This window comes from Microcebus murinus, chromosome 19 (genome assembly GCF_040939455.1).
Source record: "Microcebus murinus isolate Inina chromosome 19, M.murinus_Inina_mat1.0, whole genome shotgun sequence".
In the NCBI taxonomy this organism is placed as follows: Eukaryota; Metazoa; Chordata; class Mammalia; order Primates; family Cheirogaleidae; genus Microcebus; species Microcebus murinus.
Window position 1 is genome coordinate 30,265,685 of NC_134122.1, and position 21,279 is coordinate 30,286,963.

Below are 21,279 nucleotides of genomic sequence, written 5' to 3' on the forward strand. Positions count from 1 at the left end.
GAGAAAGGTCAGGAATTTTTCTGGGTCACACAAAAAGATCAGGGACCAGGTCTTGGGACCCCCACCTCAACCCACAGATCCCGCCCCCCACCCATGGCGTAGACCCGCAGAGAGGAGGAAGGGCGCGGCGTGACTTGGCCCTTCCGGCCGCCGCAGCCGCGCCTTCCTGCTGAGTCACGGCCTCCGCGCGGGGCGGGGCTCGGGAGAAGATGGCTAGGGGGAGCCCGCCCCGCGTGGGAACCAAAGCCCCACCCCGAGCTCCGAGGCTGCCTTATGATTGGAGAGTATGGGAACCACAGAGCCAATCACAGCAAGCTTCAGAGCGCGGGTGGGGCGGGACCAAAGGCTAATACGACGCCCTCTCCTCCCCCGAATCCGCCCATCCTGCCGCGCCCCTCGGGGCTTTTGGGGACATCCCGGGACCAGTGACTGGAGGGGCGGAGCTGGATGGACCCTGGGCGTGGAGCCCTGCGGCCTGTTCAGGGACAGGAAGGAAGGGTCAGAGGGCCCCTGAGAGCCTGGCTTGAAGGCGACCTTATTAGTCCATGAGGCCATTGCAGCTTACAAAGAGCGTTTGTCTCCTCCCACCCCCTTCACAGGGCCGGGCTGTGGTCTTTACTCGTGTTTTCAGAGGTCAATATTAACCCAGAAAGGCCTGCTGAAATCATAAACCCAATTTGCAATAAAACCAGGATTAGAAAGGGAGGGGCCCCTGGACACTTGCAGACATGCACACTAGCGTGAGTTTAACTCGACCAGCTGTGCAGAGGCACCCCAGCAGAGGCGTGGGGATGCGGGGTCGGGTCACTGTGTGGATGTGGCCTATGTGGTCTCCAGAGTTGGCTGGGAGGGCTTTTGAGAAGTAGGCGTAGGCAAGACAGGGAGGGTAGTTTCTGGACCTCAGAGGTTTGGTGAGCCATCCATGAAGGTGCTCTCCCGGGTGGTGCCTCTCTTACGTCTAGTCCAGAAGCCTAGTCTTCCACATTGCCCTGCCCCTCCTCACCCATCCCCACAGCCTCTGCTCTTGATGTTTCCTGGTTGGTTTGAGCTTTTCTTACTCTCAAAGACTCCTGCAGGCTTCCTTCCATCCCAGCTCGCTCAGCTACTCAACCTGTATTGGAGTCCCTTCCCTGTACCAGTCCCAGGGCAAGCCAAGGCCCTGCTCTTCTGGAGTGTAGAGTCCAGCCCCCAGGCGGACCGATGGTTACATCAAAGCCTGATGAAAGTTGCAGTGGAGAAGAGGGTGCTAAACCAGGGGCAAGTTGCAGGGGCCCCTAATTTAGTCTAGTGGGCTGCTTTTGGAAGAAAGTAAACTTTTAATGAAGCAAAAGGGAGCCTGGACTCTTTGGAGGAATGGACAAGAATCACATGGCTAGAAGAGAAGTTCAAGGGAGATAGTGGATTGAGATGTAAGGAGAGCCTTGTAGGCTCATTAGAGATTATGGACATGATAATTCTTGGGTGCACTAGAAAACTGACTAGACAGTTTTAAACACAGAAGAGACTTAATATTTGAATTTTAAAAAGATCAGGCGTCCTATGGAGAAGAGATAGTAGGAACATAAGTTAGGAGCAGGGAACCAGTTTGGAGGCTGCTGTAATAATGCAAGGGATAAGTGCTGATGGTTTGGACTATGGTGGTTGTGGAGACAGCAAGAAGAGGAGGAATTGTTAAATCATCGGCCTGTCCATAGAGACATCCAGTGCTCAGGCTCCTTCCCTGAGGCCCCATTTGTTTATTCTCTCATTCATTCAACAAATATTTGAGCATCACTCTGGGCCAGAAATTATGCCCAGCATTCCAGGGAGAGGGGCTGCTGCCTGACCCAGTGATGGGGTGGGAGGGGTGATGTCTGCAGAGAGGTTTTTACTCTGGCCCCATAACTGCACAATGTTTGGACATGGTCACAGTGGTTCCTGTTTGTTCCTGTTCTTGCCAGGGCCTCGCCTCATGTCATTGCTGCCAGAAAGGCATTATTATTCCACCTTGGCTGATGGAGAAATTCAGGCTCTGAGGGGACCACCCAAGGTCACCTACTCTGAGCTAGAGGCAGACTTGGAACCTGGGTATCTGGGATCTCACTGGCTTCTCTTCCCTCTGCAGTCCAGCTGCCCACATTTGGGTTGTTTCTGGCTCAGAGAGTGCCTGCATCACTATTAGGCAGGAGAGGAGAAGCTGCAGTCGGAGGGATGCCTGCTCCCTGCCTTTCTTGAGTCCAGCTCCAGTCTCAAGATTGCTATATTATTAGTAACAGCCCACGTTTGTGCAGAGCTTAACAGCCTGCAGCTTGCCAAGAGACTTTGCATGCAATATCTCATTTGATCCACCTGGCCACAGTGGGAAATGAAAATTATTGCCCCTACTTTATAAGTAAGGAAACTGAGGCTTAAAATTATAATGTATCTGTTGAACTACGTGGAGGTTCAAAAACATGTAATATATAGCCTCGGAACTCTGATCACCTGCTACTGTGCTGGGCTCTGTAGGATGCCAAGATGAACAGGATATCGATTCTGTCCCCAAAGAGGAGACAGTTTATAGGAATATAATGTGTATACATTTCTAGCTCTTGTATAAGACCCCAGGGTTGGGAGCTTTTAGAGGAGAAATGTTGTAAGGTTGGGAGGCAGAAGAAAAGTCATGCCTAGTAGAAGTTCTGGGAAGCCTTCTGGAAGAAAGAACATTTAGCTGGGGTTGAAGACCATGGATGTGGTGGGTGGGGTGGGGAGATGGGCTCCCTCTACGTCCCCTCCCTGGGTTTGCTCTCTCATTGCTTGTCATTATTTGTCTCACCAGACTTTGTGCACCTCATAGACACTCAACACTTGAATGAATGAATGGGCAAATGAATGGTACAGAGGCAAGATGAAGACAGGTTATGGGTGGCTTTGGTGACCAGGTGGGTCTCTTCCAGCCCACTTGTGGGGGCCACCATCTGGGGCAGATCCCTTGGATGGGTAGGACACAGCAGTGAAACATGTTCCTTTTTTCTTATTGCAGAAGGGCTTGGCACCCAGCATAATGGCTCAGTCCTGGGCTTTTGGGGACAAAGGAGTGGTGGATAGGATCCCCTTAATTAGTGGCATCTTTATAAGTTGTGCAGCTCTGGGAGCTGGGATCACAACCTACTCTCACTACTCACCACCCCTAGCTCAAACTGCTTGGCTGGATTTTTGAAACTCTCCCCAAAGGATGCTGGGTATAGGAGGCATTTATTAACTCCAAGATTCTCTTGGACCTGAAGGACACCCTTGTGCCCCAGTCTCACCTAGGTCCATGCGTCTGTGGAGTGGGTGAGAACATGGCAGGATCACTGAGGATTGGGGTGGTTGTTCCTGTTTTACAGATGAGAATGAAGACTACAAGAGGCTCAGTGGCTGCCAAACCTACAGCTAGTGGGAGGCGGAACTGAGGTCTGTGCCTCCAAAGCGGCACCTTCTATGACCTCATTCTGCCCTTGAGGAAGCCCTTAGGTGCGTGCCTTAGTCTGTCTGTGGGGAAACAGGGTCACTGGGCTGACTTTCTGCAGCAGCTTGTGCAGATGGAAGAGATGGCCCAGCTGCCTGGCCTGGTGGCCTCAGCCTGCCCAGAGCAGCCATCCATCTTGCGCTGGTTGGGCCCAGCCCAGCAGCTTCCGGGATGAGTCTTGGGCACCTGGCCAGGCTGCTCAGCACTTTCTCTCCCCATCTCTGTCTGGAGCATCTGTCTCCTTGTCTGTCCCTCTGTCAGGTCCTTGTCTCTCTCTCTCTCTCTCAGTCTCTCTCTGGGGCTATGTCTCCACCACTGTGTGTCTTTCTCTGCCATCACCCTTTTCTTATCTCCGCTTTTTGTTTTTTGTCTGCTTCGGGGTTTCCACCCTGCTCTTTCTCCTGTCCCGGAAGTAAGCTCAGGACATCCAAACCTCTGGGAATCACAGTTGCCCCTGCTCTGCCTAGTGCCTCTCCTCAGTCACCTGCATGAGTGAGTAGATAAGAAAAAATGACAAGGGAGGAGAGTACCATAGTTGTGGCTTCCTCTTTCCTCACTATGAAGCCCAAGAGTCCCAAATTGTCCCCGTCTTACGGAAGTGGAAGTGCCACCCAGAGATCAGAGTTACTGAGCAACACAGGAGGGTGGCAGGACCCCTGTCCCAGGCAGAACTGAAAGGTGTGAAAGCCCAGGTGACCAGCTGCCGCCTGCCAAGCTGCTGCTCCCAGACACCTTGGGCAAACCCCTTTCTTCAGGTTCAGGTCTGGGAGCTGTCACCTAGCCCAGGCAGCCTGGTTCCAAGGCCTTTGACCCCTGACTGCAGCTTTCCTCTTTCCCCAGGCCATTCTTCATCCTGGGGAGTCCAGCACACACAGACAGTGTCCCCCATCAGAGCATTGCAGGGTGAACATCTTCAAACCTGGGGCTCAGCTCCAGTCTACATCAGCACTCCCTCCCCAGGGGCGTCTGTGGATCTTGGGGGACCTCCCAGAACCATGACACTCCACTCTCCTCATTCTCTGGCACCCTGCTCTACTGTCCCCTCTGCCTGTGTCTCCAAGGCCTCTAGCCCCTGACCACCTCCTTCCTTCCTTCCTTCCTTCCTTCCTTCCTTCCTTCCTTCCTTCCTTCCTTCCTTCCTTCCTTCCTTCCTTCCTTTCTTCCGTCCTTCCTTCCTTCCTTCCTTCCCTCCCCACCCTGGCCTGGTCCTCAGCCAATCTGGGCACTCACTCCTTTGACATCCTGGGCTCCCTGTCCCCTCGTCCCTGGGCCATAACTAACCACTGCCTGCTCTGGGTGGTCTGACTTTGACTTTCTTGGCTCCCAGCCCACACGGAGCCCACACCGCTGAAAGCCACAGGAGAAAACCCGAGGGGTGGGCAGGTGGCCTCCAGGCACAGCTGGTCCTTGACAGACCAGTCCTTCCCCAGCTCGCTTCCCCACCCTCTCTGGAGGCTCCTGCAAGGCTCCAGCCTGTGCTCCAGCCTGTTCCCCTCCTCCTCCCATGACTCAGCAGATGACTTCAGCTTCTGCTTGTCAGAGAAACAGGGTCCCAGGAACCTCCCTGCTCTCTGCTCAGAAGTCCATCCACTCACCTCCCAGCTCAGCGGACTCTCCTCCAGTGCCCCTGCCCTTTCTTGCCACAAGTGCCCACCTGTGCCCTCCACCTCACCCCTCTCTCTCCGGCCTCCCTCTTCCCAGGCTCCTGCCTTTAAACTACCCTAGGCCTCTTCCGACCTAAGGAAACCCTCCTCCTGCGCCTGCCCTGAGCCACTGCAATATCAGCTCTTCCCTTCTTCATCTGACCATTAAGTGATGGTTGAAAACAGTCGTCTCCAAATCTTCATTCTTCGCCTCTCTGCCACTGCTGCCCTGAACCACTATACTTGGTCCCTCCAAAATGCACTTGCCAAGGTCAACAAAGATGCCCCAATGCATGAAAAGTCCCACTCAGGGCTGGGCGCGGTGGCTCACGCCTGTAATCCTAGCACTCTGTGAGGCCGAGGCGGGTGGAATTGCTCGAGGTCAGGAGTTTGAAACCAGTCTGAGCAAGAGCGAGACCCCGTCTCTACTATAAATAGAAAGAAATTAATTGGCCAACTAATATATATAGAAAAAATTAGCCAGGCATGGTGGCACATGCCTGTAGTCCCAGCTATTCAGGAGACTGAGGCAGTAGGATCGCTTGAGCCCAGGAGATTGAGGTTGCTGTGAGCTAGGCTGATGCCATGGCACTCACTCTAGCCTGGGCAGCAAAGCGAGACTCTGTCTCAAAAAAAAAAAGAAAAGTCCCTTTCTTCTGTCCTTGTGTGGCTTTTCTGGGGGCACTTGGTGCTGTGGTTGGGTGCTGTGGGCCACATCCTCCCATGATCCCTGTGACACGTGGACCCCAGGTCCTCCCCAGTGCCTCCCCAGGTCTCTTTCTAGGCCCCTTTGCTGCCCCCCACCAATAGCTCACCCCCTGTCATTTACACTCTTCTAGGGCTGAAGACTCTTCCTCCGCTGAGAACTCGAGTTCCTATTTCCAGCCCCAACCTGGGCATTTCTCCTGCATACTCTTTCACACTCTGCACTTCCCACACTGAACCCCTTGTCTTTCCCTTAAACCCGCCCTATCTCAGAGAATGGGACTGTCCCCATCCACTCATTTCCTAGACATCTGGACATCACTCTCCTCCCACAGCCAAGTCAGCCCAAGCTGCCAGAGTGACCATTCTAGAATGCAAATCTAACCCCTTCTCTCCTTTGCTTAAAATCCCCCTTGGCTGAAGAATCTGATGGGCAGCATCTAACCCATCCTCAAGTTCCTGACCTTGGTGCTTCTGAGAAGCTTTTTATTTGTTCTCCCCTCCCCTCCCCCCAGAACCTAGGAAAGCCCCATGATGTCACTGATAGCTAGGAAATCCCCAAAATGTCATTGAGTCCTTTCTCTTCTTTACTCTTTCTTTTTCTGAGACAGAGTCTTGCTCTGTTGCCTGGGCAAGAGTGCCATGTGTCAGCCTAGCTCGCAACAACCTCCAACTCCAGTGCTTAAGCGTTCCTATTGCCTCAGCCTCTCAAGTAGCTGGGACTACAGGCATGTGCCACCATGCCCGCCTAATTTTTTCCTATTTTTAGTCACTTAGCTAATTTTTTCCATTTTTAAAAAAGATGAGATCTTGCTCTTGCTCAGACTGGTTTTGAACTCCAGACCTCAAGGGATCCTCCTGCCTTGGCTTCCCAGAGTGCTGTCATTACAGGTGTGAGCCACTGGGCCTGGCCTCTTTCTTTCTTTTCTTTTCCTTTCTTTCTTTCTTTCTTTCTTTCTTTCTTTCTTTCTTTCTTTCTTTCTTTCTTTCTTTCTTTCTTTCTTTCTTTCTTTCTTTCTTTCTTCTCTCTCTCTCTCTCTCTCTCTCTTCTTTTTTCTTTATATGAGATGGGGTCTTGCTATGTTGCCTAGGCTGGTCTTGAACTCCTGGTCTCAAGTGATCTTCCCACCTCAGCCTCCTGAGTAGCTGGAATCACAGGCATGAGCCAATGCACCCAACTCCTTGAACACTTCTGATCTGCATAGGATGACTAGAGTTCAGATAATTTCACCAAAGCCAAGAAAATGTGAAGGTGTTAGTATTAACCGAAGCATTTTGTTTTGAGCTGATGGATCATTGGTTCCTCATTTTGCAAAGAAGGGACAGAGATCCAAAGAAGAGAAGGAATTGTTTAAGGATATTTAGCAAGTTATCAGTGGAACCAGGTCTCCAGTATTCTGTCTGCTGCCTCCCAGGCTCTTGAATCTATTGTGGATGGCTGTGGCCTTAGGCAGTTCACGGGGAAACTGCTCTCCCTCCAGCTTCTCTGGTAGGGCCTTGGCTCTCACTCACCCCCTGTCCCCAGAGACCACACTCCTTCTCACTCCCAGGAGTAACCAGGTCACTCACTTCCTCCCTCTCTCCCCTCCCACCTCTACCTACCTTTCTCTGCATCCTGCCACAGATGAGGTTATATACAAACCCCACTGTGTGGAGGGAGGCAGGCTGGGCTTCACTGGTTCTGAAAGAGGCCAACAAAGAAGAAATCCTCTCCACTGAGGTGGTGCTTCTGGAAGGTGGGATGAGGAAAGGAGACACTTGAACCTGGTTTCTGACCTGGTCTCTCCACTTACTAGGGGTGTGGCCTGGACAGGTGACTTTGCCTTGCGGTGCCTTGGATTCCTCATATGTACTGTGGTTCCCTGCTGTCCACTGGGACATGGGGGAAAACACACTTGCTGCCCTGTTTCTTCTCACTTACTGGCCTTTCCTTACTGTATGAGTGTTACAGACTGAGGTGAGGACTTGGGAGAAAGAAGACAGAGCATTGATGATAGACCCCAAGGTGACCTTTTATGTAGCCCACCCTCTAGGTGGTGGCCCTGGGGCTGGAGGCCAAACCTTCACTTGTCATAAAGTGCTTTTAGGCCTTGTATTATGCTCTCTGCACACATATCTCAAAGGGGGGTGGTGTCAGAAGCTGAGAACCCCATGTCCTGGCCATGCATGTCCTTGGCCATCTTCCCATTCCCATCGTGCACCAGGCATTATGGAGGAGAAAAGCACCTGGTGCAAACCTATTTCTGGGAACTGTCCAATGTGCAGACAAGAGGGCTTTACGCAGTCTGACCTCATATGCAAATGCTGTTGGGGAGAAGAAGGGTTATGCTTTTTCTTTTAATACCATAAGGTAGAAAAAGGAACATGGGAAAGTGAGGGCTGTCCCACCATGGTGGGGGACCTCAGGAAATGTTAAATCACCTGTGGCCGGGGGTATGCTAGCTAGGGCTGACAACGAGGAGCTGGGATGTTGCATTGGGAATTCCCATTACTGGACAAAAAAGAGTCTCTCTGCAATCCCTTCTAGGTCACCAACCCCAAACTTCAGGTAGACAGGGAGGGCACCTGGCTGGCTCTGAAACCAGAAGGCAATGCAGGCTCCATGCTTCTGAGTCACCTTGAGTCACTGAAGACTGGGGAGGAGAGGGTGCCTTTTGCTCCTGCCTGTCCCCAGGCATAGAGCAAGGAGTTGGTGCTGAGTGTCTGTACCTATGTCCTGCCCCTGGTGCAGCCTGGGTGCTTGTCTGCCTGCTGTGTCAGCACCAGCGTTCCTATTACATGACCAAGTGGGATTTGCACTCTTGAAGCATTAGTGCTGGGCTGACTTGGCAGAATGGCCAACACCAGAAAATGCCAGCTCCTCCACCCACTCCGGCCTGCTCCCAGATGGCCTCATGGCCACTTCACTTCCTTTTTGGGCAACCCAGGCCAGACTCCTTAAGAGTTGCCAAAGCCTTCTGTGGTCACCCCAGCAGACCACTGGTGGTGGAGAAATCCACTGGTGGTAGAGAAATCCCCCAGAGAGCTTTGAAGACATACGGATTCTCAGACCCTGCCATTGGAGATTCTGACCTATTACGTCTAGGTTGGGTCTGGGACTCTAGTCTACATTAGCTCTCCCCAAGTGTTGAGGGGGATTGCAATGCACAGGCAGGCTGAGGACCACTGCTCACCATCACCTATGAGTGGCTGGTCTTCCAGCCCTGCTTATCTATGGTCCCTGGCCCCTGAATCCCATGCCATCACCGGACAGCTCTAGCTGATGGAGAAAATGCTTCCTTGAACTGAGCTGAAATTGATGGGCTCTCTGCAGCTTGGAGTCCTCTAAAAACAAAAAACACCTGGCTTACCCCATGTGATGAGCAGGCTGTGACCAGCCCCATTACTGTGGGTCTCTCATGAGTCATTTGCCCTCTGTTGGAATTCCAAGTATCAAAGCACTCACTCCAGACCCTTCTACCAAGGCAAAGAATACCACCATTCACTCCACAGTCCAATTCAAAGGGCAGGGTGTAGATTTCTCTTTACAATTCAGTGGGGGACCTAAGGTCCAGACTGGTTAAGCATTTGGCCCAAGTTCACATGGCTGGGTTTCAGAAGAAGATTCTAGCCCATACTCCTCTGCCTCTTGAGAATTTACGGCTTGTCTCTGTGTTTGAGACAGTGGCCCAGTTTTTATGGTGACACACATTCTCTTGGTGGGGTAAATTTTGAAGTTGGCTCTTTTCAGTAGAATGCAAAACTTAAAATGCAAAGATGTATTAGACTTTTAAATCTCTCCCTCTCTCTAGCCCAGTCAGTTTTACAGGACCTGAGAGTGAAGCCCTAGAATTAGAGAAACTGGTTTGGTGAGGAATGGTCGGCCCCAGTGCATTGGAGCGGAGAATTTCTGTGGGTTGTCAGCCCCATGTCAACAGGCCTTTCTTCAAAATCTTTTGTCTGGATCTTCTTCAAGATCATTTTTTTTCTGGCTGTGACCCAAGTTGCTCCTCGGATTGTCTATATTTCTGCCTTTCTGGGTTTTTCCTGCATCTTGGCTATGAATGTTTGTTTTGGGACAAAACCTTTCAAGTCTTCCTCAAGAGGTAAGACCATCACCAGGGTGATTCCCTTCTTCCTGGGTAGAGTGCTGTGTGTGGCATTATCATAGCTCACTGCAAACTCAAACTCCTGGGCTCAAGCCCAGATTCTTCTGCCTCAGCCTCCCCAGTAGCTGGGACTACAGGTGCATGCCATCACTCCTGGCTAGTTATTCTATTTTTTGTAGAGACAGGGTCTCACTCTTATTCAGGCTGGTCTCACACTCCTAACCTCAAGCGATCTTCCCTCCTCAGCCTCCTAAAGTACTAGGATTACAGGCATGAGCCACTATACCAGGCCTGGTGATTCCTTTCTTAAAGCTGAGAGTCTCTTTCATTGAACAAAACTTCCCTGAGCACCTGCTCCATGCTAGGCTCAGAGATTAGAGGTGGCTCAGATGGAGTCTGTCTTTGAGGAATTCATTTGTATAACCCTGAGGAAGACAGGCTCATACACATGTAAGTGCAATACGGTGGTCTAGGCCCTGCTCTGATGCACACAGTATGAGAGCCTGCAAGGACCAAGGAGGGAGCAGTTAGTTCAACTTACACTGCCTGAGAGATGAGCAGGTGGCAGCCAAAGGGAGTGAGAATAGGAGGAGTTTCCAGCAGAAGGAGTTTCCAGCAGAAGGAGCAGCTTCTGGAAAGGTCCAGGGTTAGAAGAGGCACTGTGTGGTCGGGAAATGTACATTGAGTTACCATGTGTGACATGCAGGTGGAGAGGTACGCTGGGGCCCTCAGCAGAGGCCTTGAATTCCAGGCTAAAGAGTAGGGACTCTGGCCCCATGTGCAACAGAAGTGGCACGCATGGTGCAGCCCAAGCAAGGGAAGGAGGAGATCAGATGTACATTTAGAAAGATCTTTCAGGTCTTTCACTGGGGCGGATGGGAAGATGCTGAGACAAGGCAGTTAATTGAAAGGCTGTTGCTAGAGCCTGGAAGAACTTAAGAAGCATCCTTCCAATGCCTTTACTTTATGGATGTACAATCTGAGGTGCAGAGAGGTAAAGTGACTTGCCCAAGGTCACCTGGCAAGATTAATGTCAAAGTCAGGACTTCAACTTGTGGATCCTGCCTCCCAGCATAGGCCTCCACCACTGGCCCAGGATTATCCAAAGGTGAGGCAGACTATTGAGATTTCCCATCATCTTTGCTTCTCAATCTGTAGTGTTCTCTGCCCCTACTGCAGGCCAGCCTACTAGGGCAGTGATGGGGACATGTTCCCAGAGGACAGGGCAGGGAGCATTGCTGGTCGGCTTTGGAAGATGCTGCTGCTGCTTCTACACTAATCAGGGAGCTTTCCAGCCGCAGGAGGAAGCCAGAAGCCAGGGGATGGGGCTGTGGTGATTTACGACTGCACAGAAACAGCAGGACAACAATGTCCCTGGCTGGCCTGCTTGTCTGCCAACTCAGCTGGAGAGGATGCATTTAAAAGGTCATGTCCTCTAGCACTGGAGAAGGGGGTGGAGGGTTCCCCTGTGTCAGGTCAGGCATCAGAAGGCAAGGGCCTTCCTTTCCTGAGCAGATGCCAAGGAGGTTAGATCCTCGCAGCCTGGGCAAGAAAGTGCGCCTTTGCTACTGGGAGTCAGAAGGTCTGCCTGGGTTTGTATTCAGGCTCTGTCAGTCACTGGCTGTGTGACCTTTGGCTGGTCACACAGCCTCTCTGTGTCTCGGCTGCCTTGTCTAAAAAACAGGGATGATTCTGAGCCTCTTGACCTTTGGGCCTTGACTGTCTCCCAAGTCTGCAGGCACAGACTCCCTGTTTCCACAGCTAAAGAATGCCAGTACCTTCCATTTCAGAAGAACATGCCAAATCTAGAACTATGACTCATCACAGCTGGGTGGGGCAGCTAGTGCTCATTTAGTTTAATTTCTTGTTTTCAAGGCGGGGAAATTGAGACCCAGAGAGGGGCAGGCCTTGCACACAGGGCTGGGAGCCAGGCAGAAGCCAGAATGCTAGTTCTCCACCTCCCTGCTCTGGGTTTCTTTCAGCGCTATCAGGCAGTGGAGGAGACAGCCAGGATCTGAAGCCATTTGCTCTGTGTAATGTCGTCATGCCTGTGAAGCAGCCCTCTAAACAGCCAAGGCTGCTGGGCAGCTCCAGCATAAGCCTAGAGCTTTAAACAGTCCAAAGGGAAAGGAAAGTAGGGCCGGCTCTCCCCTGCACCATTGGAGGGAAGTCTCGAAGTGGAGATTGCAGATGTCATTCCTGTTTGGCTGTGGAACATCCTTTTCTTTGCATCTGCTTTACTTTTGCCAAACAGATTTGGCTTGAGCTTTTTTGTTTTCTTTCTTTTCCTTCTTCTTCTTCTTCTTTTTTTTTTTTTTTTTATTGCATTAAACTGGTTGTGGGAAGGAACTGAGGTGGAGAGGTCAGAGAGAGTTCCTGAGATTTATCATTTGGCCCTGGATCATTGACATGTTTAATCCACATGTGGACAAGAAGGGGTTGGCTGTAAGGGCTCATTCCCACGACTTGTAATGATCAGGCTAGAGTGGTTCAGGCCTGCCCTGCAGGGAGGAAGAGAAAGGAAGAGGAATGACTTGGCGAACACTCATACAAGAGACAGAAGGAAGTGGGAGGGTTTATTCACCAGCAGGATTGCATTTTGCTGGGTGGTGTGGTAAGAGAAGAGGGGCCAGGCCAGATCCTATGTTGGAGGAGGGGGAGAAAACTATTTCTAGACTCTCTCCCCACTCAGTCCATCTCCTACACTCCTGCCAGAGCAGAGTCCCTGAAGTGCATTCCTTCCTTCCTTACCTCATTCATTTCTTTATTTCATTTATTCTACATACTTACCATGTGCCGGGTATAGTGGTAATGGTGATGATGAAGACAACGAAACACACATCTGATCATTTTCTGCCATTGGTAAAATCTCTTTCAAGCTTGCTATTTATTTCAAAATAACAGCTTCACTCCTTAGCCTGCCATTCATTGCCTCTCATATTCTAACCCTTGAGTCTGTCCCCACCCCCATTACCCATCACCTAAGACACGGGACAAATCAGATTCTCTGCCTATCAACAGACATGTCAGGGAAGCCTAGCACGGTGACGCACCCTGTAGCTCCAGCTACTGGGGAGGCTGAGGCAGGAAGATCACTTGAGCCCAGGAGTTTGAGGCTAGCCTGGGCAATACAGCAAGACCTCACTTCTAAAAAAATAAGTAAGTGAATAGGTAAGTCAGGGAGGAACTTACCTCTGAGTCTTGCTGCCTGTGCCTTCTGCCTGCTTTCAGATCCTACAATCCTTTAAGGATTAGGTTGGAAATGTTACCACCTTCCCTGGAGAAGCTTTTCAGAACCTCTTCCTATCCATCCTGAAATAATTTCTTTGGACAAAGTATGTACAGCACTTAACACATTCTGACTTCTTTGAGCACAGGGTTGCTCTAGCATCTAGGATACAGCCTGGAATATTCCCTCACAGAAACTCTTTCATTCTAAGTTCTTCTTCTCTTTTTTTTTTTTTTTTTTGAGACAGAGTCTCACTCTGTTGCCTGGGCTAGAGTGCTGTGGTGTCAGCCCAGCTCACAGCAACCTCCAACTCCTGGGCTCAAGCGATTCTACTGCCTCAGCCTCCCGAGTAGCTGGGACTACAGGCATGGCCACCATGCCCTGCTAATTTTTTCTATATATATTTTTTAGTTGGCCAATTAATTTCTTTCTATTTTTAGTAGAGATGGGTCTAGCTCTTGCTCAGGCTGGTTTCAAACTCCTGACCTTGAGCAATCCTCCCACTTTGGCCTCCTAAAGTGCTAGGATTACAGGCTTAAGCCACCGCCCCAGCTAGTTGCTTTTTTATTGTGTGTTTTATTCTCCCTACCCCTGTTACTGAGAACTGTGCTTATACCTGGCCCATTCTAAATTCTTATACACACTTCATAATCTATTTTTCACTTATCGTTTTCTAACATATTCTACAGGTTTATCTTGCCTATTTTCTTGGGCAGGGCTTTTTGTCTGTTTTTCTCACTGCTGTACTTCATTGCTTAGAGGAGTGCTTGGAACATAACAGGTGCTCAATAGATAATTGTTGAATAAATGAGATAAATAAAATATGCAGTCAAAACTACGGGATGTGTGAGCTACGTGGAATGTCTAACAAGGAAGCCTATGAGCAAGAATATGCAAGACTATGACCTCAGTATGTGTGTCTCAGGTGGGGAAGTAAGGGTTAGATAACCAACGACCCCTAGGCACAACCCAGTGTTAAGCAAGGGGTAGGCTTTTGGTAACTGAACTAAATCTTTAGCACCCCACCCTGGAGAGGAAGAAGGGGCTCTTCAGGGTCAGCCTGCAAACAGCTGCATCCTTTCTAGAGATTAACCAGTATGGCCAGCCGATATTAGTCCGTCCATATTTTCACCTAGTCAGGCCCAAGAACCTCAAGGTGGGGTGGGGAACTGGACCTTTGTGGGTGGAGGAGCTGTCAGTCCCCAAGGCTTGGCCTCTTAATTCGGCCATTCCGCGGGCGGGCCCCACCCTGACAGTTTGGTTCCACAGTGGACATGCCTCCTCTCCTTCCCCTAACCGGCCCCCCACCATGATCTGTTACTTTAGCTCGGAAACAGGGTCTAGGACTGAGGTCCCTGCCCCCTTCTCTCGTAATTTCCCGGAGAATATGGGGCGGGGCCGTGAATCAGCACTCGCCCGGATTGATGCAGCCCTCATCCCCGCCAGGGGTCCCCAGCGGCCGTCGGATTAGAAACCCCCATTCTTCCTGCGCCTGCGCGCTATGTCTGCTGGGAGTTGTAGTCCTGACCGCCCCTTTGTCCTTGGTCTCCTCAACGTGTCAGCACACCCAAAGGAAGAACTACAACTCCCAGGGGCCCACGCGACAGAGGCCTAGCACGGCGGGGCGTGAGGGGGAAGGGCAAAGGAGTGTCTGGAGAAACTGGGGCGAAGGGCCGGGGGTGAAGTGAAGAAAGGGGAGTGTTGGGGGGCGCTGGGGAAAGCGGAAGAAACTTTCAGAAGACGCCGGCGGCGAACCACCTTGGGGAGCAGAAGTCTAAGCCGCGGCAGGTCCCGGGCGGGGCCTGGGCGGGGCGCGCGCGGGCGAGTGGGCGGGGCCGGCTCGCGTCACGCGGCGTGGGCGGGGCCTCAGGGGGTTGTCGCCCGCGGCACGCACAGCAGCCGCAGCCGCCTTGCGCCCGGTCCCGCGGTCGCAGCTCCAGTCGCCTCCTCTGTGCCGCCGCTGTCGCTTCAGCAGCTCGCTTCGTGAGTCGGTCCCTCCGGCACACGGGCTCCAGCCGCACCGCAGCCGCCCTCCAAGCCCTTCAGGTCGCCCCAGTCTCCTCCTCCGGCTCGACGAAGCCCGCGAAGATGGTGGACCGCGAGCAACTGGTGCAGAAAGCCCGGCTGGCCGAACAGGCGGAGCGCTACGACGACATGGCCGCGGCCATGAAGAACGTGAGTATCTCCTCCCATCCCCCCGTTTGGCTCCAGCCCCTCCAGAGACTCGGACATTGGCATGGAAGGCCCAGGGGCTAATCGTCTGTCGCTACTGCAGGGTGGCCGCCCCATCACTCTCAGTGAGGGGCTGGGGAGGGTCGTGATAGCGATATGGACCCAGGTTGTGACGCGGGCTCTCCCCAGCTTCCGCGAGGCGCTCCGCGGGCTCGCGCTGGGGCGGGATCTTGCTGGGCTGGTCTCTGGAGCGGGGTCTCTGGCCCCCACTTCTGCGGGTCCACAGGGGACTTGAGCGGGGGTCGTGCTCATCCTTTGTGCCCCACTTCCCCTCCTCCCAGCCTAGGCGTGGGGGCGGGGGACCGCATGGATGCGGTTCCTCTTTCTCTCCCTGGTGTCTGGGCGGCGCCTTTCCCATTCACTCAGCAGGTCTCCCGGTTTTCCACACCTCCCCCCACCCCCAAATCTTCTCCAGGGTCTCTCCTGACAGATCCTTTAGAACCTCCCCGGGAAAAATGTAGTCTCCTGAAAACCTGGGCTTAATAGTGCAAAATCGAAACCTCCTTGCTCACGTTTTTCTTAACAAAAGGCTCCTCTTTCTCCATTCCCCAAAGCAAGTCCTCTGGCTTTTAGGAAGGGGGAACGTGTGTCTCGCTAGCATTTTCATTGATCTCAACATGTCATCTCCATTTTTCCTAATGCTTTTGTATTGAAAAGGGTAGGCACTTCCTTTAAAATAAAGGTTGTGAATTTAGCTGACTGGTTCAATTTGTGACATATGCTGTTTCTTTTTTGAATACAGGCACGCATCTGTTGAAATTCCTATAAGTTGAAAAAAATATTCTGTCTGATCTGATATTGCAAACAAAGCGGTGGTGGGAGGCAGTCTCAAGTCATTCCAGAAGATTCTGCATTTGTCATATTGCAGAGAGCCTAGACTGGGTGGAGGCTGGGAGGAGTTATTTTAAAGGGGAAAAAGTCTTTTTTAAAAATTTGTTTTGTTAGATATATCTTGAGGCTTTTTGAAAAAGGTAGTGCATCCTCATACTGATGAAAAGAGAATGCTGATCTCCAGTTGTCGCATTTTGTCTGGGATGCAGATTGCTGCTTATGTTGCACCATTTTGTCACTAACACTACGTTTATCTAATGGGCTGTCACCCAGTTTTAATATTAGAGGGGGGAAATATTTAGCATTGTTAAAGGTGGAAAAATTAATGATTTATGTCTCTGACGATCTTAATATTTGACTTCCTGCCTTATGTAACAAAGGTTTTAAAATCCATCTCCAGTGTGAAGTGGATGCAGGAGTGTACCTTGCATGTTAAATCTTTTAAATGAAGTAGTGTAGGTATTACAGATTAATTCTTGAATAACTTCACTAGTTCTCAAAAGATGATAGTGCCTTTCTGTTTAAACCACTTACATTAACCAAAAAAGGTTTTTATTTTATTAAGAGAAATGGTTCTGAAATTGGGAATACTGCTGTATTAATATGTGGCCACAGTTGGTGTCTTACATTTTAATTCTCAGATGATGTAAGTTGCACTTTTAATAGGTATCAATATTGGAAATATCTTTAGTTTGTGTTATTTTGATTCTTCTAATTTTTCCATATTTCTAGTTCCACAGGAAAGCGAGTGACCTCGCACCTATATCCATAGCAACTCAGTGATGTCACACACAATGACACAGAGGCTGCAATGCACCTAAGGGCTGGTAGGGAGTATGCAAATGGCATTTGTCCAAGGTAATGCAGAAATTAGCTGATAAGCCAGGTGGAGTTGAGCACTTCATCTTCCTTCCGATAAGAGCTGGTCAAAAAATAAAAATTTCATTTACGCTTAGACATGCCTATCAGTGACCTCTAGATAGGCCTTCTTCACCTTCCTATTTCTAGTTTTGTCACAAAAGTTTATAAGATGCTTTAATATTTTTAAACCTTCATCTCACTTATTTAAAATGTTGGACAATGATAGAATAAAAATAGAAATTTTAAACATTTTAGGTCAGGATTTCAGAAGGTAGTCTTTTACTATATTTATGCTTCTGCTTCTTGATAGAATATGAGAAAAGAACAGTTTGTAAAATAAGAAACCCTTTTCAAACTTGTTTATCGTGACTTTGAAGAAATAGGCTTCCCGTTGACCCTCATTTTCCTCATCTATAAAATGGGACAGTAACTACTTGAAAAAGTTGTGTGGATTAAATGAAGAATGCAGTTGGTTTTCCAAAATGGTAACTATTTCTTCCCTTGTTTATGAAAGTCATCATGGAGAATTTGGAAAGTACAAAGAAAAAACTCAGTCTTATTGCTCAAGTGAACTCTAAAGGCTGAAATCATCCTGATGATAAGAGATAGAATTTATTTGCATTTAAGGAAATTATCCTAGTAATGGCACTGTTGGGATCCATTCAAAGGGATAGTTGTATGTAGGTGACCAGGAGAGAAATAACTGTAATTAGTGCAGTATTTTGAAAAGGGGGAAAGAGAAAAGTTAGGTCTTTTAAGACAACTGTTTAGTCTTGCATTTGAGGAGAGATTGAATACCTAGATGATTCCTACTTGTTAGACAATACTGGCTTGTCCTTTGGCTTTTTAATAGCCTCTTGAGAAGTTAATATTCTAAGTAGGCTACTGGTACTTGCCTCAGGGGGGAGAAAAAGGTTCTGGGCTACTAAATTTGTTGAAATTACTGGGTTAAGCAATTTAAGTCAGTGGGGGTGGGCATGGGTGGCAAAAAGCTATCGTAATTTTATATAAATCTCTCTACTGAAATCAATAGGCTTTAAAATTCTTACTATCTTAAATATTCCATTTCTCCTGCTAGCTCTTCCAGGAGGCTAGATCAATAGCCATTATCACTAATGGAGTAATGACACCTCTGCAGGCCCTTCAGAGGTGGAGTTCTGCCAACCATTATTATTCTAAGTCATGTGGTTTGAATTGTTCTCTTCCTTGGGGTAGAAAGAACAGCTAACAGTTTGCTTTGTATGTGTTATCCTTCAAAATAACTGAAATGAATATTAAGTGCTTTTTCTGATTTAGAAATCTCATGTGTCTTTTGATTTCTATTGAGATAGGAGATGTTGCTAAACGAGCATCCTTATGAGAGTCTTCTGGATTAATGGCTCACCCAGGGTGGGATTTTATCTCTAGTATTTGGGGAAGCCTTATTTATTAGGCCAATTGCTAAATTATTATAAATGATTTTGTTTTTATTGAGGTAGAAGTCACATAACATAACCTTAACATAGTCACATAACATAAAATTTCAAGTGTACACTTGTGGCATTTAGTACACTCATAATGTTGTGCAGCCATCACCTCTATGTAGTTCAAAAAATGAAAAAATGGTATTTTTAAAAAGTGACGCTGGTCTGGACTATTATGGCTGGCTGGATTTTTTTTTTTTTTTTTAATTTTTTGAGACAGAGTCTCACTTTGTCCAGGCTAGAGTGAGTGCTGTGGCGTCAGCCTAGCTCACAGCAACCTCAAACTCCTGGGCTCAAGTGATCCTTCTGCCTCAGCCTCCCAAGTTGCTGGGACTACAGGCATGTACCACCATGCCCAGCTAATTTTTTCTATATATATTAGTTGGCCAATTAATTTCTATTTATAGTAGAGATGGGTCTTGCTCTTGCTCAGGCTGGTTTCGAACTCATGACCTCGAGCAATCTGCCTGCCTTGGCCTCCCAGAGTGCTAGGATTACAGGCGTGAGCCAGCTCTGAACCACTGCACCCAGTCTGAACCACTGCACCCGACTGCTGGCTGGATTTAAAAACATGATTACAGATTCAGGAATGTGTCAATAATGAAGTGCCCACAACAGCTCACAGCCAGTGATAATTGTTTATCCCTTTGTCTTTGTTTTCTAACATCTCAATGTTTTTAGCGTAAACTGAAAGAAGGGCCTTAGCTTTAGCTAACTTTGCTTTGTATTTCCATTTAAAAAGTTATAGAACTTAAAAGCCATATGATGTTCATCCAGATAAATAAGAATAATTGATGTCTGAGCAAACCATTAATTGTTTGCAGATGATGGAAATTTTGCTGGTGTTCTCATGACTCATTTTCAACCCCAAGGCTGACTTTATTATAAATGATGTGCCTCCATTGTGGTGGTAGTGCTCTGATGAACGCTATATAGTCCTGAGAGGGGTGAGCTATTCCAGCATGGTAGTCTAAACTGATGGGACACCAGTGTATAAGATACTAAATCCATTGTTGTCAAGAGGTGAATAGAAATTGAATGAGAGTTGCCTTCCTCCCTTCTTCTCACCTCCAATATCACCAGCCCTAACCTTTTATCTGGCAAGGATTATTTCTGTTTTCCTACCAGATTCCATGAAACATGGAAAAGAAGAAGCAAGGACTGCTTTATATGTTTAATAGTCAAAGGGAAAAATCACTTTTAATTTAATAAACCACTATCTTCTCTTTTGCCTTTTTAAAACTATTTTGTATTGCTTTACCAGGTATTCCAGCCTATGTGATTAACCACCAACCCATATTATCTTTAAATTGGTATTTGTAGAAATCTTGGAATTTTTGTTATTTTACTAAATTAATTTATACATTTGAGTGGTAGAAAACTAGTTACATGAAAAGTGATAAAAATAAAAGTTCCCCAAAGAAAGCTTTAATTTGAATATAATTAATTAAATAATTGGTTTGATCACCATGATTTTGTAGAAACAATAAATATTATAAATCTTAGAGACCATTTGCATGAGTCTTTTTTTCTTTTCAGAGACCTGGTGAAGTCTAAGCCAAATTGGCATCACCATTTCATTTGTAAAGAGGGTATATCTCGCAGAAAGAGATACATTAAGTTTGGTTGCGGCCAGGTGCAGTGGCTCATGCCTGTAATCCTAGCACTCTGGAAGGCCGAGGTGGGCTGATTGCTCGAGGTCAGGAGTTCTAAACCAGCCTGAGCGAGAGTGAGATCCTGTCTCTGCTGTAAATAGAAAGAAATTAATTGGCCAACTAATATATATAGAAAAAATTAGCCTGACATGGTGGTGCATGCCTGTAAGCCCAGCGACTTGGGAGGCTGAGGCAGTAGGATTGCTTGAGCCCAGGAGTTTGAGGTTGCTGTGAGCTAGGCTGACACCATGGTACTCACTCTAGCCTGGGCAACAAAGTGAGACTCTGTCTCAAAAAAAAAAAAAAAGTTTGGTTGTGAATAGGTAAGTAGAAAAGAAAGTGTTCATAGAAATGCAGGTTTTTTTGTTTTGTTTTTTTTTTTTTTTGAGACAGAGTCTCACTTTGTTGCACAGGCTAGAGTGAGTGCCGTGGCGTCAGCCTAGCTCACAGCAACCTCAAACTCCTGGGCTCAAGCAATCCTTCTGTCTCAGCCTCCCGAGTAGCTGGGACTACAGGCATGCGCCACCATGCCCGGCTAATTTTATATATATATATATTAGTTGGCCAATTAATTTCTTTCTATTTATAGTAGAGATGGGGTCTTGCTCTTGCTCAGGCTGGTTTCGAACTCCTGACCTCGAGCAATCCGCCCGCCTCGGCCTCCCAGAGTGCTAGGATTACTGGCTTGAGCCACCGCGCCCGGCCTAGAAATGCAGGTTTTTAATATGACATTAAAAATAAAATCCCAAATAAAGTAATTGGAGTGTTCATAGAAATGTAGGTTTTTAACATGACATTAAAAATAAAATCCCAAATAAAGTAATTGGTCATCTTCATCTTTGGTGAGCTCTAAAGCCAGTCTTAGTGAGTGAGACCCAGGTACCCAGCTTTCTGTTTTGAACAGGTGTGTCTAGGCTGGGAAAATGACAGTGACAGCAGTGACCAGCTGAACATGTAATGACAGTGGCTGAAGAGGAGTCACTTACCACCCCCCACAGGCTGAGTGTGAAGAGCAGCTGCAGTGGCAGAGTAGTGAGGATTGGCAGAGTGAGCTGAGGGGAAGGCTTTGAAAAGGCGGATTTCTTTTGAAGCCGTAGAAGTCA

The 21,279-nt window shown here is 48.6% G+C and overlaps 1 protein-coding gene across 1 annotated transcript in view; it reads left to right on the plus strand.

The window, feature by feature from the left end:
* The first annotated feature begins 14,999 nt into the window (after positions 1 to 14,999).
* The window catches only part of YWHAG (tyrosine 3-monooxygenase/tryptophan 5-monooxygenase activation protein gamma), a 30,231-nt gene continuing 23,951 nt past the window's right edge, over positions 15,000 to 21,279 (plus strand). Inside the window, exon 1 of the mRNA XM_012759202.2 lies at positions 15,000 to 15,309. Within this exon, the coding sequence (XP_012614656.1) occupies positions 15,223 to 15,309 (87 nt within the window). The 5' untranslated portion in view covers positions 15,000 to 15,222. The remainder of the gene's footprint in view (positions 15,310 to 21,279) is intronic.